The sequence below is a fragment of the Cydia strobilella genome, chromosome 23 (assembly GCF_947568885.1).
Source record: "Cydia strobilella chromosome 23, ilCydStro3.1, whole genome shotgun sequence".
Taxonomy (NCBI): domain Eukaryota; kingdom Metazoa; phylum Arthropoda; class Insecta; order Lepidoptera; family Tortricidae; genus Cydia; species Cydia strobilella.
Genome location: NC_086063.1, coordinates 5,561,168 through 5,580,616, shown reverse-complemented (window position 1 = coordinate 5,580,616; position 19,449 = coordinate 5,561,168). Strand labels below are relative to the sequence as shown.

The window sequence follows — 19,449 nt, the reverse complement described above, 5'->3', positions numbered from 1 at the left end:
TTGGTAACTAAATTTGGTAACTAGCTACAAAACAGGAATTTAAAATTCCTTGTATGTAGCCAGTTACGAATTGGGCCAGAGTGGAATTGTTTGGTAAATAAGTTTTGTAACTGGCTACAAAATGGGAATCCAAAATTACATTAAATCAATAGGTAGGTAGGTTAGGTTCGTTAGGTAGCTTCAAATGCCCGAAGGGCAAACTGCCCAGAAATAGGAGCCCCGCGAAGCGGGGCTCCGTCTAGTTGCGTTGTGAAGTAAATTTTTTTTAAAGAAATAGTCCGACGAACTCCAGCTAACTAGCTAGGGCTCCTATTTCTGGGCGGTTTGCCCTTCGGGCATTTAAAGCTACCTAACGAACCTAACCTACCTACTGATTTAGTGTAATTTTGGATTCCCATTTTGTAGACAGTTAGGTACAAAACACTTGCCAACCGTGGCTAGGAATAATCCATTTGAGTAAATAAGTATTATTAAAATTTAGATATCATATTGAAACCATACTGACGTTACTAAACTCGACTAGGTTTTGTCGTGAATAATATTTGAAAATATGTAAGCAAAAAGCTAATCCATTTGAGTGACTACTTTTTACCGAAATGGTATAGATATTGTTAACTAATATTCATAAACAAAAGCTCCCCGATTATAATCTGAGGCGTGACTGAAATAGTTTAGCTTTTGTAAATACGCGACCGGGTGGCATCATATATAAATTATTTGTATCATAGGTAGGAGGCGATGGCGAAATACCGAAGTTTATGAGAGTAAAAAATCCTATGCTGCCCAAATTTTATATGAATATATTTCTCTTACTATTACCCCCGGTCGCCACGCAAAATAGGCACATTGGATGTCGATTTGCGGAAAATGCCCAGCAAAACTAACTAACTACCCCCGGTCGCTCGGTGGCGCGTCTATAACTACTTGTATATACTATGTCTATGCTGCGGGTTATACGACTGTTGTAGTGAAGTTATATAACTTTGTGAGGGCATTGCCGAGCCGGTGTTTATGTTTAGGTGTTACATAATTACTAATTTAGCAAAGTTCAGAACTTAATTTAACCTTTTGGACGCCAATGACCGATATATCGGCAGCGTGGGTCTAACGCCAAAGACCGATTAATCGGTCATAGACCACAGAGCAACATAGACCTACGTGCATTCGCATAAAGTTCAATTTCAGTTTGACACTTCGGTGACGTGGCGTCTGGATTACAGCGTTTGTGTGTGACACGGCGTCGAAAAGGTTAATGTTACTTTTGAATCATGATTATTCATGATCGACCGAAATTCGTGTCACCGTGCGATAACTGCATTTATTATTCGGCAAGAGTGAACCTCGCGAGCGTAACGTAAGTTATTTACGATACAAGTGCGGAAAATAGGAAATTCGCAACAGTGGCGAATTTTAAAACACGGCCGAAGGGTTGAATTTTCCCTTTTTATAGTTTTTCGTAAATAACTCGTAATCGTAAACGGTGTTCGTAAAAATGATCTTTTACATACCTACATAATCTATATAAAATTGTCTACAAAAAAGATTTTGTACCTTTTCTGCTGTTTATATTTAAAAAAAATTAAAACGAAAGTTACTTATAAACTGTCATAGACGTCGGACATTGCAAATGCCATGCAGAGTTAGCTTGGTCCAACTCTATCAATTTATTCTGCTAGGGAGAGAGCCTTTCATTGTTTTATCAGAAGAAAAAAAATACACCATTTCGTTCAAATGTTTCTTTATTATTTACATAAAATAATTAAGTATTGAGATAATTTCATGTATGTAATTGCAATATAATATTAGTTAATAATTTAGATTTACATACAAATTATAACATATCTGTATGTTGTTAAATACAAGGAAGATATCGTGTCGGCTAATCATAAAACTCGGTTATTATTTCGATATGTGTACAGTTAACATCAAAAATATGAAATAAAACTATGAAAACGGATTTTACTGCGTATATTGAGTTTATAACACATGCTGAAGACCTGATCGTCCTTAGCGACGAGGCCATCGACTGGCTGATTGGACTAAATTTGTATTTAAAACTGTTTTACTATGTCATACGATTGAATAAATAAATCATACATCCCGACGTTTCGAACCCTTCACAGCTTTCGTGGTCAACGAGTGAGTGAGGAAAAACTACAAAGTGCAGAAATACTCCAATTTAACGTCCTAAGGTCCAGCCAAGTGAAAAATCCGAAATTTGTTACTGCAATTTAAACCTGTAATTTTGTTTTGTTTTGAAACATGAATGAAACAAAACAAATGCAACTATTACAATTGAATATGATTTAAATTTCATCAAGCAGAGTAAGTGCTATGGCTAGGACCGTGAGCCCATGTCACTACGTACAAAATGCGCGAGTAAAACCGTTCTTTTTTGTAACTTCTACTGAAATTAGTTCGCAATATATACATATCTTTGATGTTAACCCATACACCCATACATTCTGCAGCGCTACCCATATCTGCCGTCACCGTTTTTGAAAACTCATTCAATTATGGACCTTATTGTATGAGAACAAGGTATACAATTAAATGAATTTTTAAATGCAGCTAATATGCTTGCTGCCGCTTGGAAACTAATGTATAATTTGCTTACTTTATTTTACAATGCTTCCATTGGAAAGCAAATGTTTAAAAATAATCGAATTTAAACTGTTGTGAGACATACTAACATTAAATCATTTTACGGTTTAAACTCACTTGTTTTAGTCACTCGCGCGACATGTTTTGGAGAGCCTAGGTCTCCTTTCTCATGCACTAATAGTGCGAGCAGCGTTCACGACGACCGTGTATTGCGTACCCAAACCTAGGCTCTCCGAAACATGTCGCGCGAGTGACTAAAACAAGTGAGTCTAAACCGTAAAATGATTTAATGTTTAAAAATAATATCAACTAAAACAGAGTTAAAGAAATACTGATTATCAATGTGATTAAATAAGAAGGTTATTCGAAAACCAAGCCATAGATAACTTTAAAAAAACTTATTGTGTTTAGTAAAACTAGAAATTATTGTCACTGTTTAAAAATTCATTTAAATGTCTTCAGTATTGTATGAGTCGAAAAATTCCAAAAGAATTCTAACATTTGCTTTCCAAAATCAATTCAATAACGATCACTCGCATCTTTCGTTTTCTACGTGTAACTGTATAGATGGCACCTAGTATAACAAGCTTTTGAGTCAAAAGCAGCTTACATTAATTTGTATTAAATGCTGTATCAGCTTTTAACACAAATTAATATAGAATTTCAAAGCAAAATTCAAATTCCGGTGATATAATTGTTTATAAAATGCAATTTTATTGATAAATTTAGCAAAATCTACTCCTAATCGGTACAATTTTCGTGGGATTATAAAAATTTCTTTAACAATACAGTCCTTACACTAGGATAATTTATATTCAACAAATTTTGAGATTTACATATTATAAGGTTATAATACCACTATCTGCCAATGGAACTTCAACTTTCGAATAATTTTCTGTTATAATACTTATAATATCAATTGACAATAATAAGGTAAATGCGTTATGGAAATTATAGGTGTCCAAAACATTTTTCGCGTGTGTACAATACTTAGTGACAGTTGCACCATCCGTACTCGACAGACTGATCAACGTCACCCGGCGTGCCGCGGCGGTTTACTACGGCTCTTTCCGTACAATAAAATTTAGCAAACTCTTTAACGATGACAAACAGTTCGATGCAACCGACCCTTAGTCTATGATCACGCGTGAAAACAATTCATCTATGGTTAATAGGATCGACTTCAAACATATGCTTAAACATTTTGAATCTTACTCCATTGAAACAAGACGAAAATGTTTACATATCTTTGACGTAGACCGTGCATGTGGAATGGATTTCTTTTTTTTTTTTATCTGCCAATATATCCGAATTACATACTCCAATATATAATAATTATACACAATTATAGAAAAGCAATATACAATCAGTTCTTTCTGTTACATTTTTTTAAATATACTTTTAAAAAACTAATTTCACTAATTAAATTATTACACATTTCGTCAATACACGTCGAATAAAACAAGAATGATAGACAGATCTTTGGATAAATTATTCGTAAATATTTCCGTCGACTCATAAAAACATAAAATATGTGTACAACTCGTTTTACAATTGAATTCGAAGCTACAGCGTCCGCCATCTTGAACTCGCGCGTCAACAAAATGGCCGCCAACTGAATGTAACGTAGGCTAAAATCTCATTTCTCTAAGCAAACTAATGTTACCCTTAAAATAACTTGAAAAGACAAAATCATAGTCACAATAATACATTAGGGTCATAAAAAAAGACTAGATTGTTAAAAAATAATTATACAATTATATCTTACGTTTAATATCAATTAATACTATAATAACGAATTATAGTGACATTCTGATTTTATATATTGAGATATATTTTATTATACTATGCATATAAAACTTAAAACTCCAATCTAAATAACTTATATATATAAGTAGGTAAATTACAAAACTCACTCGAGGTTTAGTAGTAAAATCATAAGACGAAGCATAGGTGCAGTAAATTAACTAAACTCATAAATTAGATCATGCAATCGACTATAATTATAACATAGAGGCTTAAAGATTAAATGTGACAGTTATTTTGGTAACAGACGAATTGGGAAACCGATTCTACCAACTTAACAAATATTAGTTCCATGGATCCAACGAGCAGTTGGCAGCCTTGCGAGTATATGACAAATTGTTTGAGCCCTTGATTACCACAATTATTGTATAAAAAACAGATATCCTTAACATTTATGTTATTTTTGGGTTCATGGCGTAATATGGACCAGTTTAACTGTAGACACGTTGATATTAAACAAATTGTCAGCTCATTTATAATATAATAAGTTGATAAAATCGGTTATCTAGTAATTGCAACCTGATTTTTATATGCTTCTATGGAAGTCACATGATAACTTATTATCATTTTTTTTATACTGAATTTACAGTGGAGTGAATTTAAAAATTATTGTACGCAATTATAAACGTAATTCATCAACAACAGTAATGTTCATTATGTTACAAAAGGTCGTAATAGATATGAAAATTTCGTAACACATTGGATTAGAAATTGTAGATGAATTAAGGTATAACTAAAGTACTTATGTATAAAAAAAATACACCCCAGTAGCATATAAAGGTTGGCTGTACAAATTGAGTTAAAATTCAGTTATAATTGTTCGATGACATCTTAACTAACGCTAGCGCACGCTACGCTACGTATGGATTATTGTCGATTCGGAAAGTTTGGGAACGATCCAAAGGTGTTCGGGCCTAGCGTGTAGACACAAAACTGCATCTGACATACAATTTGCAGATACGATGCAATCGGTCTCTGACAGCCTAAAAAGTGAACATCCAGCAAATAAAGACATGGAATGTTCATTAGTCCATTGCTTGGCGCGTTTTCTAATCACGGTTTTTTACCTCACTATCTGGTGGATGCTCACTTGAACTAATACGGAGCGCAGTACTACGCACGTTCGAATAATTCTCGCATTCGTGTTTTGTACGCCGCATTGGAATCCGTGTATACTAAATTTTGTTAAATACGTCTGTAAGGGCCCTAAGTGAAACCCTCATTCGGCTTCAATCACTTTTAACTTTTTCTGAACGCAATGTTAAATATAACTTATTTGTAAGTTAATCTATATTTGAAAGTATGTATACATTGTACAAATGTACACATAACACTTATTTAATGTCGGCAGTGTTGCAACCAGTCATCATCATCACACATAGCGACTTATTGTGGTTGTCACTTTCAGTGGCATTCTTTCAAACCTTATGAAAAATATGAATTAGTTATTTAAACTAAATTATACCCTCTTCCCGAGTTGTCAATAGCGGAAGAGTAAAAAAAAAGTGGTGGTCATAAAAATTTTGATTAACAAATTCTTTGTAATGCCTTCAAAAAGTCGCTGTGTGAGATCATCAGAGAATAATCATTTACGTTCAAACTGCTAAGCCAGCAAAGCTAGCTTTTAACATAAAATAGAAGTTAAAATATAAATATTGCACTGTACATAATACAGAAATATTAACCTACTAACAATTAAATGTGTAAATAAAAATAATGTAAGTTTTATACATTCGGCGGTACACAATGGTATTAATAAGCCACTCAGACACCGTCTATGCAATGCAACAACCCTATTTTTAAATTAAAATAATCAATTTTATGCCACAACGCTGCGTCTTTGATCTGAATAATGATGTCCCAATGTCATATATATATATATATATATATATATATATCAACAGAACAATCACTATCTGGACTATTTTACGTTAAAAATAGTCAATGTGCCGCAGTGGTAAGGGTCGAGCGGTCATGGTAAGCTAAGCGAGTATTATCGTATGATTAGCCCTAAAAGCAAATCTCACCCGCGTTATTTTTTCATTAATCGTTATGTGAGCAACTGAGCAGTTATGTCGATAAGAAATAATTCCTTTCGGACTGTTTCTGCTTAAGTAGGTAAAATAACCTTTATAAATTTTTCATCAACTGAACTGCTCAAAGGTCGTCACTATTTTTACCGTAACCTAATTGTATTAAATTTTATTTCATATAAAATCCGCTTCGACGGCATTTCTATTCTAATTGACCTACAAGCCACTTCGGGTTCTCAACCTATACACGTCCAGATTTGCTAGCAATTAAGGTCAGACCCAAGGAAAAATACTTGTCAAAAAATCCAACTACGTTTTAAAACAAATAATTTGGAAACGATGTTTATGTCAAAATTACCTGAATAAAATGAAATGTTTAATGTTTTGTTTCATTTGACACATTTAGCTGCCTAATTTGTGATAATTTCTCTAGATGTCAAGAATTATATCCTTGGGTCCGTCCGTCAGTTCATCAAAATGCGCGAACTAATATTATTATCGTACATGGAAGTTTAAATTGATATATTCACACTAATATTGAGACGCCTGAGACTGCTCAACCGATTCAAATCTTTTCAACTCATGTGTTTTAAACACTAAGTCATTCAGTCCTTATCTCTGCCAAAAATTGATTCCTATTGTAAGTACAAAGTTTCAGAGCAATCTAGCTAGTCGTTTTAAAATGAGAGCGTAACTACGTTTGTATGGAGAACCGAGCTTGCCGGGGACTCTTTAAGTACATACATACTTACACTCGAAAAACCATCACTTTCCTTTCTTCGTCAAATGTAAAAAGTATCAATTTTGCTATAGTTTCAAACATGTTAAAAACACAGGCACAAAGGCGGTAACCCTATCTTTCAATAGTCCATAGATTTTCACAGTCATTGCATATCGATACTTAGCGCGTCTCCAGCTGGGATAGCATGGTCGCGTTTTTATCGCCTGACGTGTCATGTGTCACTTTCGCACTTGTACTTGTTAGAGCGTGAGAGGCATGGTGACAGACGATAAAGAGGCGACCATCTTATCCCTACAGCATTCTCAATAAAAGTTTCTACATATGATATATGTCTGTATATATAATATATTGCTGTACATTTTAGGAACCAAATAATTATGCTTTTAACATATCGCGTATAAATAAATACAGCCTAACCTAATATTTGATATATTGCAACAGAAAAGTCGCTTTTGCGTCGCTTATATAGTGATTTAAAAAAACAAGATTATGTCACCGTTATAAGATTCAATTTCGGTTAAATTATAAATTACGCATTCTATAATGAAGATAATATACCTTTGTTAGTATCTCTTATAAAATTTTATTCCATTAGTTATATTACAGCAAAAATAAATTAAAAAGTTTAATCACATTTAATAATTGAATGGAATAAATACATTTCATACGCATATTTAATAAAACTGAAAACATTCCAATATTTAAGATCTCATAATTTAGTGGGTAATAACTTTTATTGATTAGTGTGTTTTCTTTCGAGTCTTAAATCATTACAACTTGCCTAACATGTTTAAAAAAAAGGTATAAAATTTCTGAGCTTCCAGTTTAGACCATAAGGCGTTTCTAGGGTAATACACACTTAAATACATAATTCATTTGCTCACTATATGCCGCGTTTCTTAAGGAAAACATATTATTTCTGAAACCTAAATTAATCCATTAGGACTCGAGCAGTAGGTGGGTCAGAGCAACTCCTCTCTTACTCCAATTGAGGCGTAATTAAAGTGACAGAGATAGTTGCTCGAAATCGACGAATTTCGATTTTAGCTGTTATAGCACTGAGCCTCAAAATAAATGTGATCGCAGTCCGCGCAAACGAGAACATGCCTTATAGTAAACGGGCTAAGGACGAATTTAGCATGAGTTTGACGGACTGCTACATAGAAAAGAGAGTGTGGTGTGAAGTGTGGATTTTAAAATATGTAGTTAATTTTTTTAACAATTCCAGCAACATCCACGGGTACATATCTACAAAGATTGAGTTGTAGCAACATGACCTTAAAATTCGTTTTTGGAGATGTGTATGTTGGTCACTTTGCTTCTATATGATACAATTGTATAAGTTTTTTTTATTTTGGTGACTCGACCTGTAAGGCAAATACAGTTATCGCAAATACCACGATAATGAACCTTTCACCACCAAAAACATAAACCAATATCAACCTTCGTGCATTGCGAAAAGGTTTACGATGGCGCAGCGCACACGATATGCGTGGCGTTCACAGGGTACAGGTGACTGTTTCTAAACACTGTTATCTTTTGTTATATATAAAATTAAATATTAAAACTTAAACATTGAGTATCAACATAGTTCAGGTTACATACGTATATGATCACTTCACACCACCCCTGCTCGAGAACGGCGCCCAACGCAAATCTGTAGCGTCGGTGTGAAGCCTCATTGGTGCGTCGCTAGCAGAAGCACGCGTAGAACCGGGACACGTCCAGTGACCAATACGCGTTCAGTTCGTTTCTAGAAAAGGAGAACAGTGTTATTGATCTTTTTTGAATCATGTATTTATGTAACTTGCGTAAAGTCTACTGTGGCAGATATACGCCGTGTTTTTTTTAAGTCCGTTAATTTCAAGGGTGCACTCCTGAGCTTAAATTGAATAACTTTCTTAAAGAAACCGGTATTCTAATTAACTCCATTTTAGAGATAATCGATGATTTATTTTTATCTGATAAGGCCCCTACGAGCGTGTACACTTGCCTTAGGACCTGTTTACATAACTACAAAGGATCCCGTTTTACCCTTTGGGTACGGAACCCTAAAAACACCAAAATCCCAAAATGTATGTATTTAAACACTTTATTGCACATAAGACAGGTTAAGATATACAATTAAACAGAAAGTATACAATGTACAAAGGGCGAACTTATCCCTGTACGGGATCTCTTCCAGTCAACCTTTGAGCAACTGAGAGTAGACAATAAAAAAATGTCGATTCCATTACGTCACGTAGTGTGAAAATATTTTTCACTTGCATGTGCGTGACGTAGTGGAATGTACAATTTTCATACAAATTTTTGGGACATTTTTTTAAAATTCAGAATTGAATATGCTAATGATTCTGAGTTGAAAGAATCCAAAAACACCAGGATCTGTGAGAATCAGGTTTTCAATATAAATTTAATAAAACGTCCACTTACGATCAGGGGTCGGCGGGGTGCGGCGGCGAGGCCCCGCAGCTGCTGTCCTCGGAGTGCAGCGCGTCGCCCATGTCCGTGCCCACCTACAGCCAACACACAACTGATTGAATGCACGTTTCTAATTACTATTCATTACATCCTCTAGAATCTAGAACATCGATTACGAACCTGGTAAGGGTGGTATTCCACCTGTTAAATGTCATTTCGTCTCACTCTCGTTACAAAGAAATATAATGGAATACCACCCTAATAATGGTCAAAGAAACCACGATACCTATAATAGAAATGGCTTCACCGCTATCCAAAAAACGTGCACGAACCTATCGACACCGTCAAGACGGCCGTCATGCAAATGGCGGCACCGCTTTTTGGCGTTACTGTGTCAATCACCGCCCTCTAGGGAACCGCGCCATTTGGTTTACATAGACAACCTTCTAGTGACGTCATTCACTGCTGTATTACGGCCGCTATACGGCGCTTTCCTAGGAAACCAGAGCTTTATGACGCCATGGAACTTTCCCCATGTCTTCACCGTGAAGACGGCCGTATTTTTGCGTCCGCTATATGACGGCACCGCTTTCCTAGGAAACCAGAGCTTTATGACGCCATGGAACTTTCCCCATGTCTTCACCGTAAAGACGGCCGTCTTTTTGCGTCCACTATATGACGGCCGCTTTATGACGGCACCGCTTTCCTAGGGAACCAGAGCTTTATGACGCCATGAAACTTTCCCCATATCTTCACCGTAAAGACGGCCGTCTTTTTGCGTCCGCTATATGACGGCCGCTTTATGACGGCACCGCTTTCCTAGGAAACCAGAGCTTTATGACGCCATGGAACTTTCGCCATATCTTCACCGTAAAGACGGCCGTCTTTTTGCGTCCGCTATATGACGGCCGCTTTATGAAGGCACCGCTTTCCTAGGAAACCAAAGCTTTAGCATGTGCCATTTTCAACCAAAAGGGTACTTATTGTCGGTTGTCAATAAGGCGCTATTTCCATAATGCTTCAATTCAAAATCAACCTTATCGACAAGCGACAATGTGATACCTTTTGGTTGAAAACGTCACATATGGACTCACCTTAAGTACATCGTGCAGAGAGCTCATACTGCCGAGGCTGAGCGGTGTGATGGAGCGCTCCAGTAACAGCGACCCACTGCCCTGTGACCCGCCACCTATCGACCTGCATACATGGAAAATGTTTTAGTACTAACATTACAGTTTCAACGACAAATGCGCCTATGTTACATTATAGTTATAATAAAATAGATTTGGTAAAGAATTACGTCGGATTAAACATTTTCTCAATCATAAGATAAACTGCCTATGAAAATTACGGGTCGTCTACTATGGTCGGAATTTTCATAAGCGGGCATTTTCACTTAAGTGTACCATTTACTTTTTTTTTCGAAAATCCATTAATTTTAGGGTTATTTCTACTCGGAATCATGAGGACTATCGATTAAAAAAGAAAAAAATATGCCCCCAAAAAATGTCAGTTTTGTAACGCATTTTCACATACATTTTGTATGGACCGTTACAAAACTGACACCCAAAGTATGAAAAACTGGGGACACTTTTTTTATTTGTCTCATTCAATAGTACTCGTGATTTTGAGTCTAAATAACCCAAAAGTTGATGGTTTTTCGAAAAAAAGTAAATGGTACCATTTTTTCTGAAAACCCCCAATCATACCTATACATATGGCTCATTGCGCGCCGAACGGTGCGGACAGACGGGCTTCAGTAGGGTAGTATTGTATGTTCTGGACCAGTGACGTCACAATGCCGTCATCACGTGACGTCAAAATGACGTCAGCCAAATCACGTCATGACGTCATTGTGACGTCACTGGTCCAGAACATACAATACTACCCTACTGGCTTCAAACACAAGGAAATCGGAACCCTAACAACATTTATACGTCAATATGACGTCAGCGACGTCATAATGACGCCATAATTACGTCATTATGACGTCGCTGACGTCACTTTGCTACCTGGGAATAGCCTGGTGTTTGTTAATAAACGACCTCGCCTGTTTATGTGGCTATGTATCGTAACATTTTCGAGAATAATGGTTATTGTAATGTTGGTGTTACCTCTCCATGGGGCGGTGCGACAGCGGCGGCGACGGCGGCGCGTCCTGCGGCGGCCCCGAGCGGCCCGCTCCGCGCCACGACCCTACGGTACGATACCATATCTAATGTGACGTTTTCAATCAAAAGGTACCACATTGTCGCTTAACATAAGGACGAAAATGGCTTGTATCTTTATACGAAAAACCTGTCAGACCGTCCTTATGGCAAGCGACAATGTGGTACATTTTGCTTGAAAACGACACAAATGTACACATGTAGTGCATAACAGGCTAGATGACTAATTTTCATTAGTAATGGTATCAATCGATCAGGTTTATTTTTAGGATCAAATGTCTATATGGGACCCATTTCATTAAAGCAATACAAAAGTCAGAAATGATAGTCAAGTCCGACAGTAGTACTTCACTCGCGAAACGCTCCTAACAAAACGATAAGACAACGTGATGTCAAGGTCACTGAGAGCCCATTTTGAATGTATGGACAAAACAAGAAAATTGCGTTTTTGTCTCTCGGAAGGGTTTCCACGGAAGACCAGCGTCGGGGCCGTCGGGGACCTCAAAGATTCCTTAACATGAAGCTGAGTGGAGACCATTTCAGGAACGCTTTATAACCAATCTATGTCGGTGTTATTAGACTTATTAGTTAAGTTTAAATTAAGCGTTTTTGAATAAAGCATCTTCTATTCTATTCTATTCATATGAACTTACCGTTGTAAGAGCCCGTACCGTGCGATATCGTGAGCGGTGACGTCCGCTTACTGCTCTCTCGACTGCTGTACATCTGTATGAAAGCGGGTTTTTTATTAAATTATGATGTTTTAAACTATATATTACCCTTTTTAGTTACTTAACAAGGGTCAAAATTATTTTCGTTGTTTTTGACCACTCTTTGACCAAAGTACAGATGTCGCTAGTTGCAATAGCTAAATTCGCGTTGATTGATAAAAGAATGTTTCCTTTAAATAATATGAGCTAACTTAAGGTTTTAAGGCACTTTCTCTCATGGGCCCATAAATTTTTTCCACCCTGTATATCTGTTTGGTACCTGCTGGTGGTCGTCGGCGGTCTCCACGGTGGTGGGCAAGTCCAACAGACGTTGCGAGCGGATGCCGTCGCCGGGACCCATATGCGATAGATGCGCAAAGTTTGTGGGTGCTGAGATTAAGCGCGAACGTCGCTCCGATCTGATAAAAAGCAAAATTATGTTAAAGCCTGACCAGTAATATATGATCATTGTCAAGAGGGCGCTGTTTATTCTCATGTAAAGGGTGACAGTTCAGTATACTATGAAAAAATTTGTTCTAATGAAATTCCGCAACATGGCGCGTGATCATATATTCCTGGTCAGGCTTTACGTTAGGTTTGTCCAGAGGCTGATCTTACCATCTATGTATTAACAATGAATAGCAATGAACATGTCGCGCGAGAGACTAAAACAAGTGAGTCTAAACCGTAAAATGATTTAATGAATAGCAAATTTTGAGCTTGTTCGACGAGAAATGGAAAAAAAAAAATGGTTGTCTGTAAAGTCGGTTTACGGACGATAATTTTGCGTGATAAAGTCATAAGAAAACATTGATGATAAGGCCGTAACGTTACCATGGAGATCTGTCCACAACGTTACCTTGGAGATCTGTCCACAACGTGACACTTTTTCGTGCATGTTACCGGTGTTTATCGATTTATAAGACGTTATCACGTCAAAAAACCGGCCAAGTGCGAGTCGGTCTTATAGCGTCAACAGAAATACATCATCTGTGAAAATTTCAACTGTCTAGCTATCACGCTTCGTGAGATACAGCCTGGTGACAGACAGACGGACAGACGGTCAGACGGACAGCGGAGTCTTAGTAATGGGGTCCGTTTTTACCCTTTGGGTACGGAACCCTAAACAGTACACAGTAAGGACCCCTACACTAGCATCTGCCGAGCGTCGACGTCTAGTAAATTATGGCTGCTGCTCGACGCCATTTTCCATAGCGCTGACTAGACGCCGACGCTCGCAAGACTAGTGCGGGGTGTGGGGTGGCCCTAAGTAACACTAAAAACGAACTAAATATGATCGAACTTAAACTATCGTGAGACATATTTCAAAATATTTACATGTCGCCAAAAGCGACTAAAAATAATAGTGAGTAAAAACCGTACTGATCTAAATATTTTGAACTAAATATGATTTATATTCACTTACAATCTGTTATGCGCTTCGATGGCTTGGTGTGATTGCTCCCGCACAGAGAATCTCCGTTTGGTCGAGCCCCATAGCGCCGCGTGCTCCACGTTTAGGGGACCCTCTGAAATAAATAAATAAATATTATAGAACATTCTTACACAGATTGACTAAGTCCCACGGTAAGCCCAAGGAGGCTTGTGTTATGGGTACTCAGGCAACGGTATATATAATATATAAATACTTAAATACATAGAAAACACCCTTGACTCAGGAACAAATCTGTGCTCATCACACAAATATATGCCCTTACCGGGATTCGAACCCCTGACCATCGGCTTCACAGGCAGGGTCACTACCAACTAGGCCAGACCGGTCGTCGAAAATAAACAAAATATCATTAGAATAAAATAATCTGTATAGTCAAGATGAAATCTGCAGGTCAGCAATTGTAGACTTTTTTCATCGACCCATAGGTTCAAGTGAATCTTAGATTTATTTAAATAGGTGAAAAAGGTGGTTTAACAATAACGACTAAGCTAATTAGCCTCATGTATGAAGTTTTTATTTTAACGAAATATTTTTTATTCGGATGTTTGTTATCATGTTACAAATGCATTTACGTTATTAAATTATCATTTAATTTCTTAAAATAATAAATAAAAAGTACAAAAATTTGCCCGTGAAAAGCTAGTGAAGCGTCACGCGTTCGACAGATTAGTTCACATAAGTGTCATTAGTAGCAAACGTCAGTTGGACCGTCCAACGTGTGACGTCATCACGCTCTGTCAAATTCGCGCCAAAAATTATAAGCGTTTCAACAACTCAAAAATTTTCAACATTATAAATATTTTTTAGGGGCGCGGACCCGGCAGGCCCAGACGGAGATGGCGGGACGACCTAGACACCTTTCTCAACAACTGGCCGGAGGAGGCACTATATCGGGAGTCGTGGAAGACAAGGGGAGAGGCCTTTGCCCAGCAGTGGGACACCATAATAGGCTAGTAAATAAATAATAAATATTTTTTAATAAATTATTGTGAAGGTTTACAATAGTATTTTTATTTTTTCCGGTGTTCAAGCGATATAAATTATGATTACAAAAATTAAAAAAAAAACATGCATGGAGCTAATTGACAATACCGTTCTGAATACCTGCGGTTAATACTAATGCCCCTGTGCAGTTAGCGAGTTAGCACATTCGCGATGCGCCTGGATACATCTTAATAGCACAACCAGCAAATGTACAATTCGAATACGAACACCGTAGACACTTGGAGCTTAGGCGTTTGTTGCGATCAGCTGAAAGCTTAAGCTAAAAACAAACACCTGTCAAGAGAGCGTGGATAGCAAATGGGGTTGTTTTCGGCTTCTTTTCCTTTATATTTGTGTACAAACAAATAACTTACGCGTCATTAAAGGCCGCAGGTAGATGATGAAGGGGGCGGCGTCGCTGGCGAAGGGGAAGCCGTTGCTGGCGCCGCCCGACACGCAGCACAGCCAGCCCTGCTCGTCCAACGGTCGCGCGTTCGCTGTTCACAGAACATTACTATTGACAAAGATACCTATAGATATAACTCCGTAATAGATGGATACAGTCTAAGGAAAAAACGTGCCTCGAAAATCAAGAAAATTTGATTCTCGTTCAGAGGGCGCTACTAGCTTTGGCCTACTGTCGTATAGATGGCGTTGACGGTTTCGTTTGTTATTTAACAATTTTAACGCATATCAGTGAAAGAAAATGGGTCAAAATCATAAAAATAATTAGTGCAAATAAAAAAAAATCATTTATCCATATTTAAATACATTTTATCGTATTTTTATAAATATTTATTTTTAGTTTTAAAGTGTGTCGACAGATGGCAGTGAATTTACTGGGGTTACAAAATTTACTATGACAGTACCGCTCTAGTATAAGTTACTCTATGCTATAGAGCTCGGGAAATACTTAGCTGGCCGAGTGTAACCACAGAATAAATAATAGTACTACCGTACAGAAGGGAAACTTCCTACAAAACCGAAGTTTGACAGCGGTTCAGGGTCGAAACATGCTGTCCCTTTCTAATATATGGCACTTTCCCTTTCGGCTATTTAGGGTTGTCAAAATTCAAGTCATTATCTTATCTGTGGTCGTGCACGCAAAGGGACGTCAAGTTGTGACAACCCTAATAATTGCTCGGAGCAATGCTGAGCCAAACGGAGCCGAGTTTAGCCGAAGCGAGGAGTTTCGCACCCCTGGTGTAACATAAACAGGTGAGTGAAGCGAGGACGTTTAGAAATACGAGGCTAATCATTCTTATTTTGATCGGGATAAACCTAAAATATAAAAAAAAAAACAATAAACTGGATTTGTTACAAAGCCATCAAGAAAAATATGCGAATTTCGGGTGATTTTGTGCTTTATGGGAACCAAAAAATAACCTTTTTAAAATACTCCATCTTACAACAACAGCAAGGTTTATGTAAATCATTAACATGATAAAAATTTACATTAGGCATGTGCCTGACATGTGTGTGTATATCAACAAGATTATGTATGAAAAACGCAAAAAAAATTAATGACTTACGTATATTGATGGTCTGAACCCACTCTCCGCTCTCGATGTCGTAAATGTCGATGTGCGTCGTCGTGAATATCATTAGGTGCGTTTCGTTGATCGCTGTAAATAATGATATTGTTTAATTATTCATTTGCATCTTTAGACAAAAACAATCGTTACTCCTAAGATAAATTATATACTTATATATTTATTATCTTAAATATTTACCATGATGACTGGGCTGCTGTGTAAACATGAGCTCTGTATCCCTAGCCCGATATCCACATCGGTCCACGTATAGAGCGAGAGAGTTGAACACCAGTAACGTGTCGGCGCTGTTTGGGACGCAGGCGGTGCCGAGCGGCCGCGCTAGAGTGAGACAACAACATACTGCTCTACTCGCACTCACCGTGGTAGCTGGGCTGCTGTGTATACATGAGCTCTGTATCCCTAGCCCGATGTCCACACCGGTCCACGTATAGAGCGAGAGAGTTGAACACCAGTAACGTGTCGGCGCTGTTCGGGACGCAGGCGGCGCCGAGCGGCCGCGCTAGAGTAAGACAACAACGTACTGCTCTACTCGCACTCACCGTGGTGGCTGGGCTGCTGTGTATACATGAGCTCTGTATCCCTAGCCCGATGTCCACACCGGTCCACGTATAGAGCGAGAGAGTTGAACACCAGTAACGTGTCGGCGCTGTTCGGGACGCAGGCGGCGCCGAGCGGCCGCGCTAGAGTGAGACAGCAACATACTGCTCTACTCGCACTCACCGTGGTGGCTGGGCTGCTGTGTATACATGAGCTCTGTATCCCTAGCCCGATGTCCACACCGGTCCACGTATAGAGCGAGAGAGTTGAACACCAGTAACGTGTCGGCGCTGTTCGGGACGCAGGCTGCGCCGAGCGGCCGCGCTAGAGTGAGACAGCAACATACTGCTCTACTCGCACTCACCGTGGTGGCTGGGCTGCTGTGTATACATGAGCTCTGTATCCCTAGCCCGATGTCCACACCGGTCCACGTATAGAGCGAGAGAGTTGAACACCAGTAACGTGTCGGCGCTGTTCGGGACGCAGGCGGCGCCGAGCGGCCGCGCTAGAGTGAGACAGCAACATACTGCTCTACTCGCACTCACCGTGGTGACTGGGCTGCTGTGTATACATGAGCTCTGTATCCCTAGCCCGATGTCCACACCGGTCCACGTATAGAGCGAGAGAGTTGAACACCAGTAACGTGTCAGCGCTGTTCGGGACGCAGGCGGCGCCGAGCGGCCGCGCTAGAGTGAGACAGCAACATACTGCTCTACTCGCACTCACCGTGGTGGCTGGGCTGCTGTGTATACATGAGCTCTGTATCCCTAGCCCGATGTCCACACCGGTCCACGTATAGAGCGAGAGAGTTGAACACCAGTAACGTGTCGGCGCTGTTCGGGACGCAGGCGGCGCCGAGCGGCCGCGCTAGAGTGAGACAGCAACATACTGCTCTACTCGCACTCACCGTGGTGGCTGGGCTGCTGTGTATACATGAGCTCTGTATCCCTAGCCCGATGTCCACACCGGTCCACGTATAGAGCGAGAGAGTTGAACACCAGTAACGTGTCGGCGCTGTTCGGGACGCAGGCGGCGCCGAGCGGCCGCGCGCCAGAGTGAGACAGGAACATGTTCACTTGGTTCTCGGGGTGGACTAGAGCTGTGGACAAACGGGAATGTGTTAGAAAGGATTTTAAAATATATTGCGTATTATATCAAAAGTTACCTTATTACCTAAAGCCGCATATTTGATTAATCATTAAGTCGTTTAAGTGTTTATTTATATCGCACGTCACACGGCAGTCCGTTGGAAATATATTGATGTAACTTAATTATGGCGTGCCGAGGTACAACTGGTACCAGTTATAACTGAAATTGACAAACACCCATACACTTGGTCATACACGGACCTTTTGAATTTTTCGTCATCGCGTTGCTAATCAAACTAAGATTCTGTCAATTGGTAGACAATCTGTCGCCGCGGAATTCGAAGCCCCGCCTGGAGCGTTTTAACCATAAAACTCCCGTGAGACTCGAATATATTAAAATTATTTTTAAACTGGTCACTCGCATACGTGACTTCCAACAACAAACCAGAAGGGAAAGCCAAGAGGGCACGCCTGGACGAAACCATATCCCCAAGAGGCGACCACAAAAAACAGCGGACGGACGCCTCGGGCAACAAAGAACCACCCTCCTCCTATGCGGCGGCAGCAGCGACAGACCTGACGGTGGCGATCACCAACGATCGCACGGTCAGACTGACGCAGCAAGACGTAGCAGATGTGGAGAAGAAGATCGGGGATGCCATCTTCCAGGCAGCCATAGAAACCGATCTGGACACCGTAGCGGAGGCCCCAGCGTTCTCAGGTAGACCCAGTTTAGTGGATGGGTACCTGAAGCTGTGGTGCCAGGACGCGAACACCAAGGCATGGCTGATGAAATGGTTGGAGTCGGCCACCCTTCAGAACGGAGACCGTCTCGTTGGGAAGAGGGTGGACGAGATGGTCCGGAACACAAGGTGCGGTATCCTGATCCCGTCCCTGGAAGACAACCTCACCAAGGTAGGAAGGGTCCTCAACTTCCAGAACCCGTGGGCCATGGTGAGGAAGTGGACACTACACCAGGCGATCCCCCTAAAGAAAAGGGCCTGTACCCTACTCCTGGTGGGAATACCTGAAGACGTTGTCCCTACAGTGATGGAAAAGGGAAGGAGACTGAACTACCTATGTGGGACAGTCTACATTCGTTTCCAACACCGCGGAGGACGCTTCAGAGATTCCCCACCAGAGAAGAACGCAACAGAAGCGAACACAGACGGAGGGGAGGACAAACCCGCAGAAAACGCAACATCATCACCAAAGAATACCCCCTCTGCCATGGACACCGATGTCGCAAACGAACACACCTCAGACATAGAGGAAGGCATTTTGCTGGACTCGGAGGATGAGGATGGACTACCGAAGGGGATCAGTCTCCTGGACCTAAAGGGA

At 39.7% G+C, this 19,449-nt stretch overlaps 1 protein-coding gene across 1 annotated transcript in view; it reads right to left on the bottom strand.

Moving 5' to 3' along the window:
- Window positions 1-1,721: 1,721 nt before the first annotated feature.
- Window positions 1,722-19,449, bottom strand: part of LOC134751907 (serine/threonine-protein kinase Genghis Khan) — an 80,437-nt gene continuing 62,709 nt past the window's right edge. The window contains exons 39-48 of the mRNA XM_063687460.1: window positions 17,925-18,116; window positions 16,457-16,549; window positions 15,299-15,421; window positions 13,911-14,013; window positions 12,765-12,903; window positions 12,428-12,500; window positions 11,721-11,802; window positions 10,701-10,803; window positions 9,619-9,701; window positions 1,722-8,938 (exon numbers count right to left, since the gene is read on the bottom strand). Of these exons, the coding sequence (XP_063543530.1) occupies window positions 9,621-9,701; window positions 10,701-10,803; window positions 11,721-11,802; window positions 12,428-12,500; window positions 12,765-12,903; window positions 13,911-14,013; window positions 15,299-15,421; window positions 16,457-16,549; window positions 17,925-18,116 (989 nt within the window). The 3' untranslated portion in view covers window positions 1,722-8,938; window positions 9,619-9,620. The remainder of the gene's footprint in view (window positions 8,939-9,618; window positions 9,702-10,700; window positions 10,804-11,720; window positions 11,803-12,427; window positions 12,501-12,764; window positions 12,904-13,910; window positions 14,014-15,298; window positions 15,422-16,456; window positions 16,550-17,924; window positions 18,117-19,449) is intronic.